The sequence below is a fragment of the Narcine bancroftii genome, chromosome 1, assembly GCF_036971445.1.
Source record: "Narcine bancroftii isolate sNarBan1 chromosome 1, sNarBan1.hap1, whole genome shotgun sequence".
Lineage (NCBI taxonomy): Eukaryota > Metazoa > Chordata > Chondrichthyes > Torpediniformes > Narcinidae > Narcine > Narcine bancroftii.
In genome coordinates this window covers 275,823,886-275,850,056 of record NC_091469.1, presented here as the reverse complement: position 1 = coordinate 275,850,056, position 26,171 = coordinate 275,823,886, and the positions used below count along the sequence as shown (strand labels likewise).

The window sequence follows — 26,171 nt, the reverse complement described above, 5'->3', positions numbered from 1 at the left end:
AACAAATCCCAAGGTCAGACATTGAAGGTAGTTGGACTGCAATTAGAAGAGCCCTGCTTTTCCCATGGGCAGTTCTATGTTGGATGTGTTAGAAGACCAAACAATCTTTATGTAAATGTTTCAGGTGAAAAAAGCTTAAGAAAGCTGTTTATTATGAAGCTCTATGTTTCGGCAGAAGTCAACTTTGAACCATATATCACTCTTACAAAGAATAAAAATGTGGTGTTTGAAAAAATGTTTATGCAGAATTACCATGAAGTTTTTCAGATATTTTGTATAAACCATGTAGTCAATAGCTGAGTGTTTTATTTCCTGGGCAACGCCGGGTATCCTGCTCGTAATAGATAAATTGTATTTTTCCCCGTTTTAGAGGTGTCTTAAGATCAGTTTACAAGGGAAGAAGCAAGAGATTTGCAAGTTTTGTTTTAAAAACAATGGACGGCTACAATTTGGAATACACTGCTTGGAAGGTGGCAGAAACATGTACTCTCACATTCATACAGCATCAGGGCAAGGATAGTCAGTGCAGAATGGGATATGCAATGAATGTCTGTATGGACGTGGGGGGGGGGGGGGGGTCAAAGGACTGTTTCTGTCAACACGAAAACTGCAGATGCTGGAATCGTGAGCGAACAAAGAGAAGCTGGAAGGAGAGAGCACATCAGACATCATCCATGGAGAGAAATATTCAATTTCTCGGTTCAGCCCTGCATGAATACTTTATGCGCTGCAGATTCTACAAAGAAAGTTTTGTTGGAAGCCAAACTTGATGGTTGCCAGGTAGGTAAAATCAAATTGAGTATTATCACTCAAAGAAAATTTTTAACAGAAATTATTTTTGCCGGGAGCCGTTTACGAATGGGATTATTGGTGATTGTGATTTTATAGTATAATACAATAATTACCATCTTTCATGATATGTTGATTAATTCTACTGAAGCAAGATGCATAAGATAAATCGTGCTGACATTTCCCAAAACGTAAAATAATTGCATTTTTAAAACAGTTGCTTGCAGAAAATGGTGTATTTCTTTCAAAATCTGAAGACATTGGCCTTTTTCCACCAGGATTCCCATCCAACGGAGAAGCGTTAACCGGCGGCGCTCTCCTGACTCCATATTTCCCCTTCCTCGCGGGTCGAATTTGCTTCACAACTTTCCATGCTGTTCTTTTGAAAATCTCATCTATTCTTGAATTGCTATGAAATTAACATCAGCCCTCAAAGGCGTTACCTACCACTCGGTGGCCATTTTCCACAACCGGGGGTGTGGGGGGGTGTGGTGGAAATCTTTAGCACGGCCTCTGATTGGATCGTTTCGTTGATGACGGAAGAGGGCTCTTTCATTGAGGACGTCGAGAGAGAGAGAGAGAGAGAGAGAGAGAGGTGGTTCTCCCCGCTGATTGGTCTATTCGACGGGAGCGGCGCGAGATTGACCGACTAAGCCGTTGGTTCGGAAGGACGGAATTTTCGAGAGGAGAGCGGTTGATTGACAGTTTCAGTTCGTCTCGGCGCAGAGTGTGCTGGGATTGTCAAAACAAGCCGCATCCGTCCGTTCCGAGGTTAGCCCCACACAGGCAGAGACGCCATCTTGAAAACTTGGGTTTGTTGCTGCCTTTCCCGCCGATCTCTCCACTGAAATGACTCTATATTGTTAATAGTTCAGTTCCCTGTCCTTATTTTAATTTTATTTTCAACAATCCCTCTCCCGTTTTAATTACTACGCTTAATAAATTTATGAAACTGTTGGGTACGTATGAATACAGTTTTCTTTTCCTACTGTATTTTTGTACAGCTAAGGGAGGAGGGGAATTTGTGTTGCGGCCGGGCCCTGTTGCTGTTTGTGTTTTGGCACCAATAACTAGAAGAGGGGCTCTTACTGTCCCAGCAGTTCCATTCTCTCTCTCTCTCTCTTCCCCCCCCCCACCCCTCTTCGCCCCCTTTCTATTTGGAATCCCTAACAGACAGGAGATCTCTGTTTATTACAGTTTTAAAAGTATTTTGACCTCTTTCTCCTTTAAAGGTAAGTGACAGATGTGACAGATTAATTCATTTTTTAGTTTTGCTGCTTTCAGTGAGGCGGTTCGGGTTGACTGTCAAAATATAGTTGGCGCTTGTAACTTGAGATTTGACACCATTCAAAATTTACGTTAAGCAATAACTTTATTTTTCTTGTCGTGTATTTTGTTGATTTTTCAAGTTGAGATGGGAAATCCTGTGGTTTAATTCAGTTAGAAATGTAGAAAATAGTTTTTGATCAAATACCATGCACTAACTTTTAAGTGTTGGTGTATAAAACATTATGAATTAACCACGATTTGCTTTGATATACATCTAGTTTAAAGCATTTTAATCGGAGTTTTGAATGTTTTTTCTTGCCTGATATAATTTTATGAAGTATAATAAATCATGGGTTGATTATGTTCAAACATTGGGTGAGACAAATCTAATGCCTTTGATAGACAGTTATACCGTTAAATCTATGCCCTCTAATATTGCTAACTTAACCAAAGCATCATACACCAGGAATGTACAGAAAGTAATTACTGACTAAATGTATAATTGAGGTCTATTAATGCTTTGTATTGGAATATTTAGTCGACTTTCGTTAAATGTAATTGAGATTTGCAACAAATATGTTTTGCAAAATAGCTTGTCTTTCAAACATTTAGTCAATTTATGTACAAAATGAAGTAAGCAAACATTGAATTAAGATCTTTGAGAATCTGTCTCACACTTGCATTTGTAGAAGGTGCAGGACAAAACTCCCAGAAAAGATGAGGTGTAATGCAAAGTTATTTATTTGTAAGGATCCACTCGTAATGTTATTTATGAGATGGATATTAGTTCTGTGTGCAAAGTTCCATGGCATGGAATGGAATTTGGTTTTTATAGTAGCTTTCTGGTGAGTTTACCTCTTGATTCCCTTTCCATAGTTAATAAGTGATGTGGCAATTGTAGCTTTTGGTGTATAAAGCCACATTATTTATGTCTAGTAGGTTCCTTCTAACTGTAAGATAACATCAGAATTATTTGATTGATATGTTTTGTTTACATTTTGAGCTTGAATGGATGGAGTGACATGATTGGAATTGCGTTGTGTACTTGTCAGTAGCATCATAAGTAGTTCTGATTACTAATATGAAAATTAGTTTTTAAATTTTATTTATATATCATGATAAGGTAAAGCTTAAAATCTTGCATCAGCCAAACTTTACCACAGTATAGACAAAAGATTAGAAAAGAACCTTTCCAGCAAATGTAATGGGAAAAGAGTTTCCTGGGAACTGAGGTGCAGCTTTTGCTGTGTAAATTTAATTATGTGTCACATAAACAGCATTTAATCTCAGACTTGGTTTGTTGTGCTTTGACTGGTAGGATATTTCCTATTATAATTTGTATTTCACAGCAACACCAAATGTAAACAGTGGAAGAAGTGAAAGCAAATGAATGAATCTGCTCACCTTTTGAATCCGCAGCCACTTGATATAGAAATGACAATTGCGTGTAAACTAAAATAATATATGGAAGTTTTTCCCAAACTAATTCTTAATTTCTACATTTTAGTTACATGAGATATTTAAGTAAATGTGAACATTTGATGTTTGAATAGAACATTTATCTAATGTTCTGTAATTGCTAAAGTTTTGCTTTAGCGTTAACTTATACTAGATGATGAACTCAATTTTACTTTTAAACTACTTGAGCTCCAATGTTTGTACATTATACATCTGCAAATCTATTTAATTTATTTTTGGTTTCAAAACAAAATGTTATCCAAGTCTATATTTATTAGTAACCAGAAACAGATAGCCAGGCGCTGAATGCTAATTATGTTTGATCATAGAATTTCAAGTGACTACGCAGGGTGACTGATTGGAACAACCTGGCAGAAAAGTGCAATTTAGGCTATTCTTGCATTCCCATAGACTTGTAGGTTGTGGTACTTTCACATTTTGTTTTTGTTTATGAGATGTTGGTGTCACTGGTAAGGTTGGTGTTTATTGTAGTTGCCATCTGGATGAAATTGTAGTGGGTAATTCAGAGGGCAGTTAATAATGGTTCTGGAGATTAATGCTGACAAGATTGGATAAGGATCAAAAATATTGATAAACCTGGTGGATCTAAAATTACTGGGGAGGGTTTAAACTAGTTTGGCAGGAACCAGAATGAGAGGGCAGTGAATAGGGCAGAAGATACACAAATAGCTACACTGTTTAGTGAGATTGTGAGGAAGGATAGTCAACCAATAGGGCATAATTGTAAGTGTAAAATTAAAAATATAACTTGGGGTACTTTGGAAACAAAATTGAAAAGGATGATGAATACAACTTTTGAGTCATGTATTTAAATGCCTGCAGTTGAAGAAAAAAGGTTGATGTAGTAGTACAGCTGGAAGTTGGCAGGTATGACATTCTAGCCATCACTAAGTTGTGGCTGAAAGAAGACCACAGCTGGAAATTAAATATCCATCCATATACAGTGTATCAGAAAGATAGGAAGGGAGGGAAAAGGGTTGGGATGGTTCTGCTGGTTAAGAATGGAATTAAATCTTTGGAGAAAGGAGACATTGGATCAGAAGGTGTAGAATCCCCATGATTAGAATTAAAAAACTGTAAGGGTGAAAAGATCCTGATGGCAGTTGTCTACAGGCCTCTAAATATTAGCCAGGATGTGGCATGCAATCTTAGACAGAGGAGGCTTACAAAAAATGGCAATGTTACATTCATCGTGGGGATTTCAATATGCAGGTTGATTGGGAAAACCAGGTCGATGATGGATCCCAAGAGAAGGAATGATCAAGTGCCTTCAGGGTGGCTTTTTAGAACAGCTTTGACTGAGCTGACTAGGGAAATGGCAATTCTGGATTGTGTATTGTGTAATGAACCAGAGTTGATATGGAAGTTGAAGGTAAGGGAACCCTTGGGAGCTGGTGATCATAATAAGAGGAAGAAAATGAAATCAGATGTGTGAGTATACCAGTAGAATAAAGGGGATCCAGAGGTATGAGAAAGAAACCGGCCAAAGTTGATTGGAAAGGGACACGAGCAGAGAGGATAGAAGTGTAGCAGTGGCTGGAGTTTCTGCCAGAAACAAAGGTGCAGGACAGGAACAATTAAAAAAAAAATATTTGAATAGAAAAATGACAACTGTGGGTGACAAGAGAAGTCAAAGAAAAGTAAAAGCAAAAGAAAGGACATATAAGGAATCAAAAAATAGTGGCAGATAGAGGACTGGAAAGCTTTTAAAAGCTTACAAAAGGCAACAAAGGTCATTCCAAAGAAAAATATGAACTTTGAAAGGAACCCAGCATATAGTACAAAAAGGATACTAAAAGTAATTTAAAAAAAAAATTAAGAGTTAAAAAAAGGCAGGAGATATATGACCAATAGAAAATGACACCAGAGAAATTATAATAGGAAGCAAGGAGATGGCAAAGGAACTGAATGAGTATATTGCATCAGTCTTCACTGTTGAAGACCCAACTTTCAAGGCTGTCAGAAAGGAGGGGTGAATGCAGTCATAATCACCAGAGAGAAGATGCGCGGGAAGTTGAAAGGTCTAAGAATAGATAAGTTTTCTGGACCAGAAGGAATGCACCCTCGGTTTCTGAATGAGGTAGCTATAGAGATTGTGAGGGCAATGGTAATGATCTTCCAAGAATCAATAGATTCTGGCATGGTTCCAGAGGAATGAAAAATTGGAAAGGTCACTCCACTATTTAAAAAAGGGAGAGAGGCAGCACAAAAGAAATTATAGACTTGTTAGCCTAACATTGGAGGATGGGAAGTATTGGAATCCATTGTCAAGGATGAGGATACGGAGTACTTGGAAGTGCATATCAAGATAGACCAAAGACAGCATGGCTTCCTTAAGAGACAATCTTACCTAACAAACTGACTGTAATTTTTTTGAGGAAACCACAAGCAGGCTTGACAAAGGAAATGAAGTGATGTTGTATATTTAGATTTTCAAAAGTTCTTTGACAAGGTGCTCCACATGAGGCTGCTTAACAAAATGAGAGCCCTCTACAGGAAAGATAGAGCAATGGCTGATCAGCAGGAAACAGAGAGTGGGTGTAAAGGGATCCTATTCTGGTTGGTTATTGGCTACTAATTGTGTTCTGCAGGGGTCAGTGTTAGGGCCACTTCTTTTTATGATGTATGTTGATGATTCGGATTGCAGAATAAATGGCTTTGTGAGTAAGATTGCAAATGATGATACAAGGATAGGTGGAGAGGAAAGTAGTGACGAGGAAACAGAGAAGCTCCCGAGAAACTTGATAGATTGGGAGAATGGGCAAAGTAGTGGTAAATTAAATAGTGTTGTAAAGTGTATGGTCATGCACTATGGAAGAAGGAATAAAAGGGCAGACTATTATTTGGATGGGGAGAAAATTCAAAATTTAAATGTGCAAAGGGACTTGGGAGTCCTCATGCAGGATGTCCTGAAGAAGGTGAATGCAGTGTTGGCATGCGAATCTTGAGGAATAGGATGCAAGAGCAGGGATGTGATGTTGAGGCTTTGTAAGGTACTGGTGAAGCCTCACTTAGAGTACAGGGTACAGATTTCGACAATCTTTAGATCATCCGATGGTGATATCCTTAGATGCAGAAAAAGCATTTGATAGAGTTGAATGGAATTTTTTGCTTAAAGTTTTGGAGAAATTTAAGTTTGGTCCTTCTTTTATTGGTTGGATTAGGGCTCTATATAGTAAACCGGTGGCTAGAGTATTGACGAATGGTTTGATTTCGGAATCTTTTAAGTTAACTCGATCAACTCGTCAAGGTTGTCCTTTATCACCAGCTTTGTTTGTGTTAATGATTGAACCTTTAGCATAGTTGATAAGACAAAATACACAGATACAAGGTATGAAAGTTTTAGATGAGGAATATAAAATTAATTTATTTGCTGATGACGTATTGGTGTATTTTAACAAATCCAGCTCAGTCACTTTTGCATTTGAAGGAATGTTTATACAATATGGATGTCTTTCTGGACATAAAGTTAATTGGGGAAAAAAGTGAAATATTACCAGTAAGTGAAGGAGATTATTCAGTTTATAAGAATATTATTAATTTGAAGTGAACTGATCAAATTAAATATCTGGGTATAATTTTGAATGTTTATTATCAATCTTTATATAAATTAAATTATGCTCCGTTAATGAAAAAAATTAAAACTGATTTGATTAAATGGAAAGATTTACCTATTAATTTAATGGGAAGGATAAATACAATTAAGATGAATATCTTTCCGCATATACCATAACCTCGAAAGGCCAACATGGCCTGTTTCTGCTCCATAAATGGTTATATGGTTATTCCGTATTTACTTGATAAAATTTTTTTTGAGATTTAAATAAAATGGTTAGGGAGTTTTTATGGAGGGGTAAATTTTCGAGAGTAGCTTTGAATAAATTAACTTGGAAATATGAGTTAGGCGGATTACGTTTACCATATTTTCAAAATTATTATGAGGCAGCTCAACTTAAATTTATTAGTTCATTGATGGATTTGGTACGGCCTCCTAGTTGGGCTAAAATTGAGATAGCAAGTATTTCTGAATTTGAAATACATCAATTTTTATTTAGGTGGAATATGAATTTGTTACAACAATATAATGTGCCTATATTAAAACATTTAATGAAGTTATAGATAAAGAAAAATAAAATGATAGGTTCTAGGGGTAAATTATTGGCTTTGACTCCATTGTATAATAATCAACTTATTTCTTTTTCAATATATAATCAAAGTTTATTGCGTGGAGATTTAAAGGTGTGGAAAATTTGGAAGATTGTTTTAAAGAGGGTAAGTTTTTATCTTCTAATCAGGAGGGAAGATTTTGGTAATGATAAGAATTCTTTATTTCTTTACTATCAAATTCGATCTTTGGTAAAATATATGTTTGGTGGAGATATGATTTTACCTAAAATGACTAAATTTGAGACTTCCCTTATGAAGGTACCAGAGAAGGGTTATATTTCATTTATGTATCAAATAATACGGGATGGTATGGATAAAAAGGGTTGGGATAGATCTAGAATTAAATGGGAAGCGGATATTGGTTTTACTTTTTCTGAAGAGGATTGGTTAGGTATTTATTATGATAGTGTAACTAGATTGATAAATGCACATTATGCAATGATTAATTACAATTTTTTACATCAATTATATTTGACACCTGAAAAATTAAAAAAATATGGTTTTCATGAATCAGATTTGTGTTTTAGATGTGGTGATACGGTTGGAACTTTTTTTTCATGCTGTTTGGTTATGTATACATATACAATCTTTTTGGAAGAAAATTCAATCGTTTTTAGAATATCTGTATAAGATTAAAATAGTTTTAGATCCAACAGTATTTTTATTGGGTAGTTTGCAACCTCTGAAAGGCCTGGGATTAGATAAGTTTCAGTTTACTTTTGTATATTTAGCTTTATCCGTAGCGAAAAAATGTATTGCTAGTACGTGGAAAGATACAAATATGATTGATATTAATAGATGGCATAATGAGATGAAATATTGTTTAATAATGGAAAAAATTACATATGTTTCACATGATAATTATAATTTTTTAATTAATAAGTGGTTGTTATACTCAGAATATTTACATTTCAATTTATATTGATTAGATTTTAATATGTATATTTAACTTTTTTTAAAATATTCTTTTTTCTTTTCTTATGGCTCTCCTAAGAAGAGTTGGCTGAAGGGGGGGGGGGATCTTTTCTTTTTTTCATATATATATAAAAAAAGTTCATGTTCATGTTTAATTGCTGTATATGTCATATTATTTGTTTTTTGAAAGAATAAATAAAGTTTTTTAATGCTGCGGAGATAGAGTGAAACCATGCTTTACGTACTTGATATTAGAAAGTGCTGTCAAGTTATAAGTACTAAAATTGATTCTTATCGCAAGTATACTGTTTTAGGTACTTTTTTTATGTGGGGGGGGAACGATCTACCTGAGACAAATTGAGGTGGTTACATCTCTGGCACAGAGGCTGGCCCCCCGGCTCAGAATGGAAGTCGGGGTAGGGGGAGGAAGAAGAGGAGAGCTATGGTAATTGGTTCGGAGAACAGTTAGGAGGTTCTGAGCAAGATCGAGGCTCCCAGATAGTATATTGCCTCCCAGGCGCCTGGGTCAGGGTGTTCATGGCATTCTGGAGGGAGAGGGCAAGCGGCCAGATGTTGTGCCCACATAGGACAAATGTCATAGATAGGAGTAAGGCTGAGGTCCTGAAGAAGGAATACAGAGAGAGAGGAAAGTTTAAAAAAAAATCTGTACCTCAAGGGTGATAATCTCAGGATTGCTGTCTGTGTCACGCACCAGAGAACAAGAACAGGAAGTCATGGCAGATGAATGCCTGGCTGAAGAGTTGGTGGTGGGGCATGGGTTCAGATTTGTGGATCATTGGGGTCTGACCTGTACAAAAAAAAAAGGTTGGGCTGCATCTGAACTGAAGGGGGACCAATATCCTGGCAGGCAGGTTTGCTAGAGCTGTTGGGGAGGGTTTAAATTAGTTTGGCATGGGGGTGGGAATCAGAATGTGAATGCATTGATCTGAGTTGATGAGAAAGGACAGGCAGGGGACAAAACATAAAGGTAGCCAGTTAGAGGGTTTGAAATGTGTCTATTTCAATGCTAGGAGTATTAGGAATGAAAGGAATGAACTTAGAGCATTGATCAGTACATGGAACCATGAAGTTGTGGCCATTACTGAAACTTGGCTCGAGAAAGGCAAGATTAGTTGATACAGGTACCATGGTTTAAGTGTTTTTAAAATGAATAGGATGGGTGGTAGAAAAGAGGGGAGAGTACCATTACTGGTTAGGGATAGTATCACAGCTATAGAAAGGGAGGATGCTGCAGAGGGAGTGTCCACTGAGTCGGTGTTGGAGTGGTCTATAGGCCCCCAATAGCCCTGACACCAAAGAGCAGATAAGTAGGCAGATTTTGGAATGGTGCGGGAAATGCAGGGTTGTAGTTATGGACGATTTCAACTTCTCTAATATCAACTGGCACCTACTGACTGCAAGAGGGATGGATGTGGCTGAATTTGTCAAGTCTGTACAAGAAAGAATCTTGACACAGTATGTGGTCCGACTGTCGAGAGGATCTGGTTCTGGGGAATGAACTGGCATTTTGGTGAGAGTGACCACAACTCCCTTAGCTTCTACATACCTATGGAAAAGGAAAAAAAAACAGTCAAACTAGGGAAAGGCTAATTTTGAAGCAATAAGGTAAAAACTAGGGAAAATAAATTGAAAAGAGATGTTTAAGGGTGAAAGCACAGATGTAATGTGGATGAAGTTTAGGGACCACGTGCCGGGTTCAAGATGGGTTTGACCCATTGGGACATGAAAAAGATGGTAGGAAAAGGAAGCATGGCTGATGAAAAAGGTCAGGCAACCAATCAAAGAAGCATAATTACCGTAAATATTTGAGTATAATGTGAAAAGTTTCCCAAAAATGGGAGGGGGGGGGGTTGCATTATACACAGGAGTAACATTAAAAAAATATTTTTCTGCAACTCGTGACTTGGGCTGGAGAGACGCCAGTGTGACTCAGGTGGGTGAGGGGAGGGGGTTGTGAGAGATGGCAGCACGACTCAGTTGGGCGAGCAGGTGGAGAGACACCAGTGCGACTCAGGTGGGTGAGGGGAGGGGGGTTGTGAGAGACGGCAGTGCGATTCGAGCGGCTGGAGAGACGGCAGCGTGACTCAGGCAGGTGAGGGGAGGGGGGGTCTTATTATACACGGGGGTAAAATTTTTCTCCCCTTTTCCCCTCAAAAATGGGGGGGTTGCATGATACACGGAATGTATTATTCATGAATATTTACTGTAGATATACGAAGCAAGATACAGGAAGGACTCATAAGAAGTATATGGTAGCCAGGAAGGAGCTTAAGAAAGGACTTAGGAGATCTTGAAGGGGCCATGAAAAGTCCTTGGTATGTATAATTTAGGAGAATTCCAGGCGTTCTATGCGTATGTGAAGAACAGAAGTATGACAAGAATGAAGGTAGGGTCTATAAAGGAGGGAACATGTCTGGAGGCAGAGGAGGTTCAAATCCATTCATCCCTCAAGACTGCTGCTCAGGTGGTTAGGATAGTTAAGAAGGCCTTTGGCTGTGGTTCTCAACCTTTTTTCTTTCCACTCACATACCACTTTAAGTATTCCCTATGCCATCGGTGCTCTGTGATTAGTAAGGGATTGTTTAAAGTGGTATGTTAGTGAGAAGGGAAGGTTGGCTGGAATGCCTTGCCAGGGATGGTGGCGGAGTTGGAAATATTGGGAGCATTTAGACACATGGATGAAAACAAATAGAGGGTTATGGGGTAGGGAGTGTTTAGTACTTTTTATTAAGGAATGTATGGGGTGGCACAATATCGAGGACGAAGGGTCTGTACTGTGCTGTACATGGATTGATCTATGTTCTAAATGAAAAATTAAAATAGCAGAGAAGTACGTCAACTTTATTATCTTTACTCGGGAAATTTCAATCTAAAGTCTCTGTGATGACACAGACTTTATGAATGTGTGGTCATGTGACCATTATTGAAAAGGCTATTCCGTGAAATGTGTGTACTCATGGTAGATCCAATCATACAACTTCAACATGTGTAAGGTGAGTGATGATTGTAATCATCTTCTAATTTCCTTGAATGAAGGGTAAATGTGGCTTTGTTGTACCACAGCTGTGAGTAAATTGAGTGAGCAGCAAGGAAACCAAATTTCCTTTCAAAGCACATAATTCTTATGCTAGTTTTCAACTTCATCCAGGCCATACCTTTGTAACCTCTACCCTTGTGAAATTTGCATTTCTTAAATAACTTCACATTTACTGGCAATGTGTAAGCTGTGAGCAATTAGGATATTCTATAATAAAAAATAAAGAAATGGAATCAGGACCAAGCCACCATCAACCCTGTCCTACCATTCAATGTGATAATCTGTGATTTGTACCAGACTTCATCTCTTCTGTGCCATTTCCTCATAGTTCCCTTTATTTCAAAACCTTAACGATTTAAATAGCCCCAATGATCAAGAATCTGTAATATTTGGAATTGAGAATTCTTGAAATTTATCACCTTCTATGGAAAGAACTTGTATACATCAGTTTTAAATCTTGCAACTGTGTCCCCCATTCATGGAAATATCTGACATTTGCCCTCACTAGTGGTGACATCTCCGCATCTATTGACTCTGTTGTACTTACTCAGGATCTTTCATGTTTAAATAAGATCATCCATCAATTGAAACTCCAAAAATTTAATTCTTTAGCTATTGGTGCTTGGATTTAGCACAGGAATTAGCTGAATAAATCTTTTTTGGGCTGCTTCTTATGTCAGTACAGTTTAACTCCAATTATCCAAAATTAGTTTATCTGAAGAGTTATCCAAAATTTTTTGGAGTCGGAAGTGTTGTCTGTCTGGCTCCAAAGTTTTTTGGATAAATTAAACTTTTCAGAAAAATCAGAAATACTCATTTATCCAAAAAATTTCAAAGCTGAAATTATATAATTTCACCTAAAAAAAAAAAAAATTTTTTTTGGATAAATGAGGATATCTGAAACAATCAGAAATCCTCAGTTATCCAAAATTTTTTCAGTGACAAACTGATTTCACAGGTTGAAAAAAGTTCTGAGTTGAATTTCGAGTTTTTTGTGTTGGATTTATCTTATTTCGTTCAGGTTGTTTTTTTGCTGATAAAGCTTTCTCTTGTTTGTTGCTGTTGCTACTGGGCTGCTTTTTAAAAAAATGACCAGTTATCCGAAAATATCGTTTATCCAAAATGGGCCTGGTCCCGACCATTTCAAATAATCATTAGTAAGGGACCAAAACTCCACAAGGCCAATGTGTCATTTACTTTCTAACTACTCACTGCACCTGCCTTCCAACATTTTGTACAAGAACACCCAAATTCTACTGTACTTTGCTCATCAGCAAATCTTTCTCGATATTTTGATAGTAGATTTCCTTGAGACTCCTTTCACTGAAGTAAATGACCTCATACTCGTTCATATTAATTTCATTCGCCAGGTTTTTAAGCTCTCACTCATTATCTCTGTCCTATTGCAGTGTATGAATATCATCATTGCAACATACCCTTCCATATACTGTATATCTGAATAATCAGTGAACTTCAATACCTTGCACTCCTCCACTTCCTCCAGGTCATTCAATTAATTTTAAAATGTTAATTTTAAATTTGGACATTCGGTATGGTAACAGGCCCTTCTGGCCATGAGCCTCTATTGCCCAAATACTCCAATTAACTTACAACCTCCGTACGTTTTGGAGAAAACCTACGCAAACATGTGCAGAACGTACAAACTCCTTACAGCCAGCACCAATTAACCCGGGTCGCTGGTGCTGTAATAGCATTGCTCTAATCCCTGCACTGAGTGATAACATTTCCTTCCAGGATCAGAAACATCATCCAATATTTGCACATGGCTTTAATGAGTCCACACTTAAATAATGTGCATAGTTTTGACCCCCTTATTCGATTAAGAATGTAGAGAGTTCAACAGGTTTTCACAAAACTGGTTCCTGGGATGGCCAGATGAACATACTGGCAGATTGAACACCTTCACTTTGTCCACTGCAATATTGGGGACCTCCCAGTGGCCAACTACTTCATTACTGCATCCCACTCCCATGCCAACATGTCTGTCCATGGCCTCATGCTCTGCCAAAAGAGATCACCTGTAAATTTGAGGAGCACTAATTAATGTTATGTCTGGGCACTTTCCAACCAGATGGCATTACATCAACTTCTCAGATTTCCATTAGATCTGTCTCTCTGTTCCCCACTCCCCCCTCCATCCCCAGATTTTTTTATTTTTCCTGCCCTTCCACCCATGCCCTTGCCTGTTGGACTGTGCTCCTCCTCCTGCCATTCCCCCCACCATTTTATTCAGATTTTCTTTGCTCATACCTTCGTGAAGGGCTCAGGCCCCAAATGTTGCTTACATATATATCTTTGCTACATAAAAGAAACATCACGGCACTGCCGCTAGAGTGCTCCTCCACAGGGTTCTTCCACCCAGTCCCATTACTGACGCCTCAATATAGGCTTTAAATGACCTGTTGAAGGAGTCGGTGGTGGTTTATTTTATAAATGCTGTGACCGTGAGATCTGGGTCCAAGATGTTATCCTGTGTTTGGCAGCGTCCTTGGGTTAAAGACTGGGGAAACAGAGGATTGGTGCAGGGCACCAGAAAACTGGAAGAACAGCCCCGCTTGAGAACTTGAAGCAGAGGAGACGGCACTGTAGGATGATGATCATGGCAGTGGATCAGTAAATGTATGCTGATGAAAAACACAAGGTGGCGGATTGTTGGTGACTCGAAGCGAGGAGCCCATGCGGGTTGCTGGCAATTCCAGTCAGAGGTTGTGCACCAGACTGTGGACTGCTGGACACTGCTGAGACTGCCTGATAAGGTGCCAGGTGTTCGAACTGGGATCCAAGAAGGTGCTGAGGGTGTTGAAGGCTTCCTGATCATGTCAGAGTTTTGGATCTGGAGCTCGGGTTACTGATGGTTTGGACTGAAGTATGTGTGGCTGCAGGGAGTGCAGGAAAGCTGAAGGTGTTGCCACGGACACTCAGTGATTCTGGGGGGGATTATAGGGACATTGGGCAATTTATGTTGATGATGAATCTTTGTCTACTTCATGGCAGATTAAAGTGAATTTTGTGTAATATTTTACATTGTTTAATTACATGACAATAAAAGAATCATGACTTGCTGAGTTTCTCCAGCACTTTTGTGTATTGAACTAGATCTACAATGACAGGATCTGCAGACTTTTTGTTTTAACTCCAGTTTTGTACTGAATTTTTTTTTGCCATTGCCACATCAAGAGTAAATGTTTGGTCTTTTGAACAACAGTGAACCAGGTATTAAATTGGCTTTACTCCTCAACATTTTTTGTTTCTCAATATAACTGCATATCTTTCAATTTTGAAACCCTTCCACTTTCCATTCTAAAATTAAGTTCCTTACTTTATGCCAAATTCCTTTCAGAAAATATTTTGACCATGAACTTGAATGAATTATTCATAAGTTCTTCAGCTCAAGATGCCTTTTTCCATGACTAAAGAGACTTGTGCCTGTCACTTTGTTTTCTAGTATTTGTGGTGAAAAATATAATTTGAGTGGTTCACACTGAAAGTTTATTAAGCTGTAGTGTTCTGAAGTGCAGTTTTGTTGATCAGGAGTTGGAAAGTTTGTTGATTCTAAAATTAAAAAAAATTTTGCTTGTGAGTGAAGACATTCATTTTTGAGTGATCTTATTTGTCTTTATAGATTTTTGTATGAAAATTCAAAATGAGTCCCATTCACTTATTACATCTTCCATCTTACAATATGCTTTTGAATTTGAAATCTCTGTTTCTAATGCTACCTGAAAAGGATATAAAATTAATTATTCTTGCCTGTACCCCTGCAGTGAAATTGGGAGCCTCAGTTAGACGTGCAATCTTGTTAGTTCATTTAACATTTAGATTCTGTATTGCTTTGCAGCAGATCATTATAAATTGGTAGCCATTCTCTTGTTCGGAGGATAGTATGCATCACTACATTGGGGCATTCCAGGTTCTAACAAATAAGCTGACATTTTTAGTGATAGTTTTAACCCCTTAGTTCCAGATTGGCTGAATTAGAAATAGAATTGATAAGGCAAAAAAGACAAACTCATAATTCTTGATACTTAATATTTAATAATGCAAATATGTCATTTTCTTTAATATTTGGACTTTAACTATAGTGTATCCCTGCATTGTGAAGAGGTTGTGTTCCAGGGAAAACCATCGGTATCATGATTTGTTGTAAGGCAAACTCACACCCCCCTCCTCCCCCCATTGAATACCATATTACAGGTGGAGATACCTTCCTTTCAGAAGTTTTTCCTTTAATAGCAATGCCCCTGAAGGTGCATGTCCATAGGCAAAAAAAATTCTGATTGTATTTTAGCTAGAAGAGAAAGGATCGTTTTAATGAGTCAGAAATTGATGTTGTATTGTTTGATTAATGCATTATACAATTATCAATGGAGTAGATTGACTTGTTAGTCTGTTGTGAACGAGCAGCTTGCTATTATTGACCTTGGTAAACCAGTTCTGTATAAGACCAAACTTTAAAAAAAATATTTCAAATGTATTTTGGTGAATGGTGCATTTCATCAGGGCAAATTTCCCTTGCTCAAACTGCTGTATTGTGGGATTACACTGTAAATATTTCTCTGACTTTCTCGTAATGGGACTAGAATGAAAAGATGAAAAACTTGCACTTCATTTGTATAAAGTTTAGTCTGACTCCCAAAGATATTTTGTGATTTTATGACCTGTTGTTTTGCTGGAATGTTATCTGGCTTTAATTTATTACTTTATGAGAGAAATATTCAAATGATGCATTTCCTTTGAGAGTAGGATATTGATAAATTATTTAATTATGGATTCAGAAGAGAAAGTTTCCTCAAGTAGCATTTTTAGATTAAGCGGATCACAATTTTAGGCAGTTTAAGGTTGAAATCACACATTGCTTCTCTATTCTCTTTCTGTAGTTAATCTCTTTGTGATGGCAAGATTTGTGCTTTAGGCAGATATCCAAACAACTTCAGAATCTGTGCAGTTTTTAAAAATCCTCGTATTTAATTTTGTGCATGTTTCTTCACTTGTAACCACTAAATAAATAAAAAAATATATTTAACTGCACACTCCAGAGCATTGTTTTCCAGTATTCTGAATGTCATAATATTTTGAAATTCACTGACCTGAAATGTTGCCACCATAATAATGGCTGTTTAGTATAATGTTTCAGTATAATTCCATTATATGTTCCTTAATTTTAGAATAGATAACTAGATTAATTTCTATTTAATTAAAAATCTGTTTTTTGACTAGCACTGCCTTCACATGCAGCCATCAAATAGACTGATCCCTAATAGTCAGTAATAGAATAATATTATAAAATGGGCACTTAGGACCAATTGTCTTTTTGTTCTGAGCATTGTGTCAATCACAGTGTTTACTTGTTCATTATCATTATTCCCTCTGACATAACCTAACTTTGCACTTGGTCTCCATTGCAATTACAAGCTCTTGATGCCCATTCCATTGCTTTGTACATTGATGTTGTAGACAATTTATTTTAAACCAAGGTTTTGAGGGAAGTTGTTTCTAAAGTTGATCCCAGGAATCAACAACCAATCGGCCTTTAAAATGTCTATTGTGAAAGCAAAATCAGCTCAACACTGGCATTAGATGGCATCATCTCATGCTGGAGATTGATGGCTTTGACCCCTAGTACAATCCAAGATGCCATTGTTGCAATCAGGGAAGTGTGGAATGGGTAATTGCATTGTGGAATTAAAATGACCCAAGTTTTGTGTGCTGCAGAAACATGAAGGAAGAAAAGATTAAACTTTGCTGAGGGAAAGTTGCAAGGCGTGGGGGGGTGGGGTGGGGGGTGGCTGGGTGTGGGGGAGAGTGAGAGAGAGGGGGAGAAATGGATAGCAATAGTGGAAAATTTTTAAACAGTGTGGGAAAGTTGGTAGTGCTATAGCGCACAATTTATAAAGACAGGGTGGGGTGGGGGGGAGCTACCATGCTGTATAAATTGTGCACTGTAGCGCTACCAACTTTCCCATGCTGTTTAAAAATTGTCTGCTATTGCTATTTATTGCTAGCACTTTTCCACGATCCCTCATAAAGATTTATATAGGTCAGCACAACAACGGGTTGAAGGGGTCATACTGTGCTGTACATAAAGCTTAATTATATTATAATTAGGCATGATTAATTTTGTTCAAATATAAGATCATAATACATTGATCAGGATTTAGGGCAGGCCCACCATCGCTTGATGCATCATGATGTCACTGGTAGAACAGACCTAACCCTGGGGATGGCTCCTTGCAAGTGTGAAAGCATTCACTGTCCCAGTTAGGAGTGGTTAAGTAAAAAGCCAAACCCCCATTCCTATGCTGAGACACTGAATGATCAATTTAGTGGGATGCAAGTGTAAAAGATGCCTAAGGTACACAATTGGAGGCAGTAATTGGAGGCAATACTCCAAATAGCCTGTATAAAACTTAACTGTTAAAATGAATTTGATTGAAGGGTCATTATCAAAATATACAACATCTCTAAATTAGAAATGCTTAATAGCACAGAGTGAGTTAAGAAACACTGATTAGTTGTCTCTAGCTTTTAAATATTTGTTTGTATGTGGAATGAAGAGAATTTAAAGGTTGAAGGTCAGTGAAAAATAAATCTGGAATTTTTTTGTGTTTTAGCTTAGGCCATATGTAATCAACAGCAAATGCAGGAAACTGAAATAAAAACAGGGAATTTTGGAAATACTCATCTGATCAGGTAGATTCTGTGATGAGCAATACAGAGCTGCCATTTATTAGCAGGTATATTATTGTTTGGAAATCCAATGAAAATATTGTTGTTTATTCAATGAGAAATAATGGCCAATAAACATTTTGATTGGATGACTCGTTTTGTTGTGTGGAATTACTTTCCTCTGTTGTGCCATTATTGCTTATTTTGAACATGTACAAAAGTTAAGGCAATGATTATTTTTTTAAATTAGGTTCTAGTCAAGAAAATATACTGAATAAACTAACAAAACATTTTCTGGATTTGTTTGTTTTTGCATTCTAAATTTCTAATAGAGTTCTTCAACTCTGAAATAGCTTCTTCGACCCAACTTGTCCATGCCTACCTGAGCTAGTCCTTTTTGTCTGCATTTGGAATATATGTCTCCAAATATTCCATGTCCATGTACCTGTCCAAATGTATTAAATATTGTAATTGTTCCCACCTTGACCACTTCTTCTGACAGCTCATTTCATAAACAATATTCACTACCATTTGTATGGAAAAACTTACCCATCGAATCTCCTTCCCCCCCATCTTAAAATTTTTTTCTCTGTTTAATCCTCTCCTAACCTGAGAAAAGAGTATGACACCATGCAACCTATATGTCTCATGATTTTATAAACCTCTATCAGATCACCTCTCTGCCTCCTGTCCACAGTAAACAGTCCTAGCATATCCAGAATTTCCTTGCAACAATCCCTTTGTTTAGACCAGTGTTTCCCAAACCTTTTGGGACTGCTGCCCCCTTGGCCTCCAGGCCACATCCTGAGCGCCTCCCATACACGACACTGAGAGGAGGGCTAGTGGCAGTGCCGAGGTTGAGGGGGGAGAGCTAATGACAGCACTGAGAGGGGTTTTGGGGAGGCGCTGGGGTGGGAGGTAATGATGCCAGTACAACATGGTGGCCACTGAGACAAGCTCTCGCAAGAACGCCTTGTCACTGTTTATTTTACTCACTACTGCCACTCCAAGTCTGGCTATAAAATTATTGCACTGGCTTCTTCATTAAACTTCGCAGCAAACTGAGTAACAAGTCTGAATATTCAGAATGCCCCCCCCCCCCCCCGCCCCCTTTTTCCCTCACTGCTTCCTTGGATTGTTCCACTGCCCACAGGGGGTGGGGGGGGCAGTATGACCCTCTTTTGGAACCACTAGTTTAGCCCAAGGGATTGTTTAATGTAGTTTACTTAGTTTCTATCCAGAATTATTTTAAAGAAATATTGTTAAATAAACAAATATGGATAGGTATTTTTGATTTACATTTATATTAATTTGTGATATGTACATGACACGACCTGCTATTTGTTTTATTAGATACTTTGTATGTTAAACTCAATAAAAATATTTTAAAAAGAAAGAGAATAATTGAATAATATCCATGAGAAATTTTGACTGGCAAATGGTTGGTGTTTTATTTGGGATATCTAGTGCATACAGAATCATGTTTTTTTAATTTAAAATCACCTTTGAGTTTGGGTATTATATATATATATATATATATATATGGTAGATGGTGGCATTAAATGTGAAAACAAATTCTCCACTCTTGATGAATGAAAGTTGTTGATGTGAACAGGGCCCAACACTAATATTGGAGGATACATATTGTATGTGGTGATATGGAGCCAGAAACAAATTCTGGTCTCTTGATGGAATGAAGCAGTTTTACATTCATCACTTGGTGGTAAATTGTAAATTGTTCACTGAGGAAAATAATTGCCTGACTGCCAGCCAAAAGTAGTTTTGATACTACTTTGCAAACCCTGTGTGCTGAATACAAGTTCATTTAATTCAATTGAAATAATTGGTTCACATTCCTGTCATTATTTAATTAGCTCTGTTCAAATTGCCTCTGAATCCTTACTTTTCTAAACAATCCAGATCTAGTCTTAAACTAGAATGTATTAAAATGCTTCTTGGGAGAGCATAAAATGGGTGGGGAGGGGCCTGGGGAATGTAATTTGTCAAATTCCATCAAGAGGATAATGAAATGTTGATGTTTTGCTCTTTCTGAGGAAAATGAATAGAAACATAATTGATACAATGTTTTGTCAGTTTCATAATTTTTCCATTGTGAGTTTAGTAATTTGCTGCTGGATGGATGGCAGTTTTTAGAGATAGTAGTTTCATGTGACATTTTCAGGACAGTAGGTGAAAGTTTTAGGCCTCCAGGAAGAGACATTGGAACTGACTGATGAGTCTATGATTAGATATGCTTACATATCCCCGAGATAACTGCATAAAATTAAGTTTGGCAACCTTTTTTTTCAGTGGAACAGTTTCTTCCACTATTGCATGAAGTCTATCTGGAACAAGATGCTTGTTGAACACAGAATTGTTGGTACATATTAATCCCCTGTAGTTGGTTCTGCAACAGCTCCACGAGCAGAGCAAAATCTTGAGATGGCATATTTTAAGGCCTCGCTCTTGGCATCACAGACATTTAAAAAAGTTGAAACTGATTTTAAGCAATTAGTAAGCTTTTAGTGGATGGTTTTCATCTAAAAATTAACTTGCATCAGGAATTTCTGTTTTCAAATTTGTACTTGGCTATATTAAGCATACATTCACTTGGCAATTTTACAAAATATTATCTGCATTAGGAATTGGAGTTTATTATTTGTTGACGTGCTTAGTTGTCCATTTTCTGTGAGGACAAACTTTCAAAATAAAATGATCCAACAATCCACCTTAGATTATGAATTTGATATCCTTTGAATTTGTGTGCATTTAAACTTAAAATGTTGTGTCTGACCTCTTTCTCTGGTTTAGATTGAAAAAACCTCTCAGCATTAACTGGAGTTTTGATTATTTTTCCTAGTCTTTTTGACTTTGCACAATATTATGCATTATTTGCTAAATTGGACATCTTGCATATTGCATGTTTTGTTTTCTGATTTAACCAGTTGGTTTGTTTTTAAACTGTTGAACAGTGGCTGCATCCCTTTTAATTTTTATCTTTTTGTTATCTTTTAAATCAGTGCATCATGTTTTGGAAGTTTGATCTTCACACATCATCCCATGTAGACACACTCCTCGAAAAGGAAGATGTGACGCTTACTGAATTAATGGATGAGGAAGATGTTTTGCAGGAGTGTAAAGCTCAGAACCGTAAACTGTTGGATTTTCTGATCAGGTCACAGAGTATGCATGAGCTGGTAACGTACATCACCCAAGAGCCACCAGATGACATGGATGAAAAGATGAAATATAAGTAAGAAACTATTATTGTATGTAATGTTTACATATGAAGGCTTTCATACCTCACTGAAGTTTATAAAGCTAGAATGATTTTTAAAAAGTGTGGCTTCCAAACTGTTATTAATGTGGAGACTGAAAGCTTTTAACCCATTTTTTGAGAATGGGGAAATGACAGATATTAATTCTTCATGATCACTAATATATGTTAAAAAAGTTGTTCGAATAGTAAATTACATTGAAGGTGGAAATGTCCTTATCTTTGAGGATCATCATTATTTCTTGTCTTTTGTATTTTTTTAGGCATTTGTGCACATTGCTTTTGAATGAATAAGTAATATAGTCTTCTGGAATTGTGGTGAAGGTTCTGCCAAAATGTTGTTTGATAAGGAACAATGTTATTCAAAAAAGCATTGACACCGAACTGCATACAGTAAAGATCTGATAATCTGCCATATTTGGGATTTTGAAACAGACTGGCAGATTTTCAAAACTATTAAGGAATGGGGTGAGAAGTAAAACTCTAAACCATTTGCTGAAGTATTGGGTTTTCCAACAATGGGATCACAGATTATTAGACTTTTCCTATAAGGAGAAAAGTTCAACATGAAGGTGATGTTGAATCTTTAAATTGCTGAAGCGTATTGTTTGTTAAACCCATATATGTTATGTTAAACCCATGGTGCCTCAATGATGAAAACAGTGAATGTACATTGGTGGAGAGTTGCTAGTAGGAGCTAGAGGAGAACAATTGGTCCTTCAGATTTACTCGACCATTTAACAGTATGATGGATGATCATCACTTCGGCAACCTGTTCCTGCCTTTTCCCCCATGTCCCTTGTTCCATTTCATATTAACAAATATATACCTACCTTCTTCTTGAATGCATTTAATGATTTGGTGCCCACTGGCTTTTGTGGTCGTGTATTCCAGAGGCTGATCACCTTTTGGTTGATGAAAGTTGGTCTGATCTTGGTTCTAAATGGCACGCGCAAAATAATGACGGTGTGATTCCTGGTTCTGGACTCTCCTGTAATTGGAAACTTTCTCTGCTTCTAATCTGTCAATTCCTATTTAAAATATTTTTATTGTTTAATTGAGAACACATACATAATAGATGTCTGAAGAACCAAATACAATATATATTTATATTGATTATCATATTGTACATTAATGATAGTACATGAAATCACAATCAAACCCATCAAAAAAAGACTAGCTAAATAACCTCTAACCCCTCCTACTAAACAAAGTTGAATTAATATGATTAGCAGCCTTGGAATTGAGCAGCGACCTCCGGAGATCCAGTAAAGCACACCAATCTACCACATCCATGACCCTTAATTATTCAAATTGTGGTAAGAAACCATAAATAGACCCATGTCTTACCACACGTGACCTTAATTTTCCTGATATGTTGTCTACATTTTCTCTAGACTAAAAAAAGAATGTGGCATCTGTAACCATTGCAAGTGGGTAGGTGGAAAATCATCTTTCCATTTCAGCAGGGATTTCTCTTCTGGCTAACAATGTAGAAAATGCTAAAACTTGTCTTTGATTTGACATTCAATTTGTATTCTCATCCTTGGAGAAACCAAATATTGCTATTAATGGACAGGGTTCAAGATTGATCCTGAATATATCTGAAAAGGTTTTAAAAGTATCTGACCAAAATGTTCCTAATTTGGGACATGACCGAAACATGTATCAAAGAGGCTTCAAAAATTTTACATTTTCACAGAATTGATTAATATCAGGATGAATCTGAGATAGTGTAACTTTAGAAAAGTGTTCTCTATGTACCACTTTAAATTGAATCAAATCTTTATTTGTCAATTCCTGAGAGTGTGATATCCTCTTTCTCTTCATCAGTTCTCCTGTCTAACTGTCCAAAGTGTTCCTCATTCATCAGACGTGCTAACCCAGAATTTAGTTTTGTCAACCTTTTATTGCACAGCAAGAACCTCCATCATCAGAGGAGTGAACCAAAATTGCGCACACAACTCCAGATAGGATTTCACCAAGGCATTGTAGAGCTGCTGCAAGACATCATTGCTCCATACTCAGATCATCTTGAAATAAAGGGCTTCATAACTGTTTTTAGCTTTTAGCAACTGCAAGGGTATCCCAGGTCTTGTTTTAACTTCCCTTTATCTCCCAACTGTCACCATTCAGTTCAATTGACCTTGTGCAGATTGTACCGATGGACAGAAGTATTGAAGGTTTGTCTGGATTTTGGTTAAAAGGCTTTGGTTCATTTCAGTGTGAAACATCATTGTTTTTGTTGTATCAGAGGCATTAAACCATTTCTTGATATGATGTGGAATGAATCAAATCGGAAAACTAGCTTCCATGGTGATGAAGATGGAATGAGATCTTTCTAGTTCTTCTTTAGTTTTGTATTTCCCATTGTTAAACAGCCTCTTAAAATATTAAATGATGTGATCATCTGAATTACAGGGAACTCAAACCCTGATTTATATAATCTGTTTGTAAATTCATAATTTGTTACCATTCTGATAAACCTATAGTTCACTTCCTTCAAGGTCCACAAATATTCGCTAAAGTGCAGTGGTCAGAACTAAACAGTATAGGAATAACTTGGGGCTCACAGAGCTGCAGTAGTCTTCTATTCCCTGATTTTCTAGTTCATTTTACAGTAAAATCCCCATTGTCTTGAATTCAAGCAACCAGCAAAAAAAAATGCAGAAAATAAATGGGTAAAAAATATGAAAGTTTAAAATTGGCATTCCCGAGTGGTTAGTTCACCAATCGTGCAACATGCAGTATCAAGCAAGTACACTTATCTGGCATCTACCAATCCCACATGTGCCAGATACCAGAGGTTTTACTGTAAATAAAACCAAACATTCATTACTGTGATTTATTCAATCACACTGGCCTTCACCAAGTGTTTAAAATTGGTCCATTCCTCTTCCATTTGTGAATGAATGTCATTCACTTATTCAATTCAAGATAGTACAGAGAGCACATTTATCCAAAGATTTTTCCGACTATCAACCCTGTATGTGACAGATGTCATAATGGGGTTGCTTCCTTATTTTGGTCCTGTTTAGCATTAGATCACGATTGAATTTTTAATGCATTTTCCCACATTTTCTTGGTTACTATTCAACCTCATCCCATTACATCTTTATTTGGGGTGGTGATAGATAACAGTTGATTATCAGTGTCGGATTGCCATGTGATAGCTTTTGCCACTTTAATAAAGATCTATTTTGCTAAGATGGAAGGACTTTATCCCTCCCAGTTATTCACAAACCTTATCCTGCTTTAACCTTGAGAAGATTAGATATGATGTTTTGAAAAATGAAGTTGCATTTGATAAAATATGGCATACTTTTATGGAATATTTTAATGTTAAATGAATAATACTGTGGTTTACTATTTAGTATATAACATATGAAATGTTTATAATCTCTTGCTGAAGTTATTTACATATAAAGTACACACTGTCATGTTACTCTTGGTGGTTTAAGGCATCCCAGCGGCTTTGTCTTTTAGTTGATGGGTTATGAATTTAGAACGAGTCAGTTCAGTCTTTTTTCTTTTTTCTGCTGTAATGAGATATAATATTGAATACTGTTTGTTTATCATTGATTGCAATGTTCATTTTTATTCTAGAATACATTGTAATTACTTTGTACCTGGACAGTATATTTTTCTTGTTGCACTTTTTGTGTATATACAGTATATATAAAGTTCAATAAAATTTTAAAAAATCTTTATGGGCTTCCTAAATATAACATTTCATCATTTAGTAGATAATCTTATCTGTTCTTTTTGAGGTTTTTTTGCTCAAAATGCATAATTCCATTTTGAAAATCATTATTGAATCTATTCATTTCTGTTTGTAATTTTTTTCTCTATTTGCAATGCCAACAATTTTGTGTGTTATTGTGAGGTGTGCAATTTGAATATGTAACGCATCATTCTGCCATGGAAATAAAATCAATGCAATGGGGATTTATTTATGACTTAGTGAATATAGTTAGTTCTTTTTTGGTGAGGTGTTGAGAATGAATGAACTTTGTCACATCGATATGTACAATCTACAAACTTGCCTGTTGCAGCATCCCAGGTACCTAAATACAACACTAACAAGTGTAAAAGAAAAAATAAAAGGAAATGAAGAAATAAATATTGGCAGTTGGTCATTATCCACAAAAATGATGAATTAACAGTGCTGACTGATCTTTGGTCTTGAAGTTGTCGTGGTGGCATGGAGACGTTAAAAAGCCTGATAGTAGTCAACTAAAATGTGTTATGACTAACTCCAACTATTTATTAATGTCCTTTTATATATTTTAATGAATATTTATAGTGGTAGTTCTTTATTTTGTAGCATGTTTATTGTACCAGAAGGATGTTATGTTAGAATATTATTGTATAAATTTCTTTTTTTTTTAAAAATAAAAGAAAAGGTGAACAATTGTCTTTCTCTTCTCATTCTGTAATAATTTTTTATCAAATGTTGTATTATTCACAGTTGAACAAAGCCATTATCTGTTATCTTGTCCAGTTTTTAAAAAAAAAGAGAAACCTGAA

At 36.7% G+C, this 26,171-nt stretch overlaps 1 protein-coding gene across 12 annotated transcripts in view; it reads left to right on the top strand.

The window, feature by feature from the left end:
• Nucleotides 1-1,384: 1,384 nt before the first annotated feature.
• ppp6r3 (protein phosphatase 6, regulatory subunit 3) overlaps nt 1,385-26,171 on the top strand; it is a 104,740-nt gene continuing 79,953 nt past the window's right edge. For 2 of the 12 annotated variants that reach the window (XM_069899670.1, XM_069899662.1), the window contains exons 1-2: nt 1,385-1,748; nt 21,385-21,617. In XM_069899670.1, the coding sequence (XP_069755771.1) occupies nt 21,391-21,617 (227 nt within the window). In that variant the 5' untranslated portion in view covers nt 1,385-1,748; nt 21,385-21,390. Of the gene's footprint in view, nt 1,749-1,986; nt 2,022-7,754; nt 7,810-18,309; nt 18,433-21,384; nt 21,618-26,171 lie in introns of those variants that run through there. The other 10 variants (XM_069899647.1, XM_069899619.1, XM_069899603.1 and 7 more) reach the window with 10 other exon arrangements.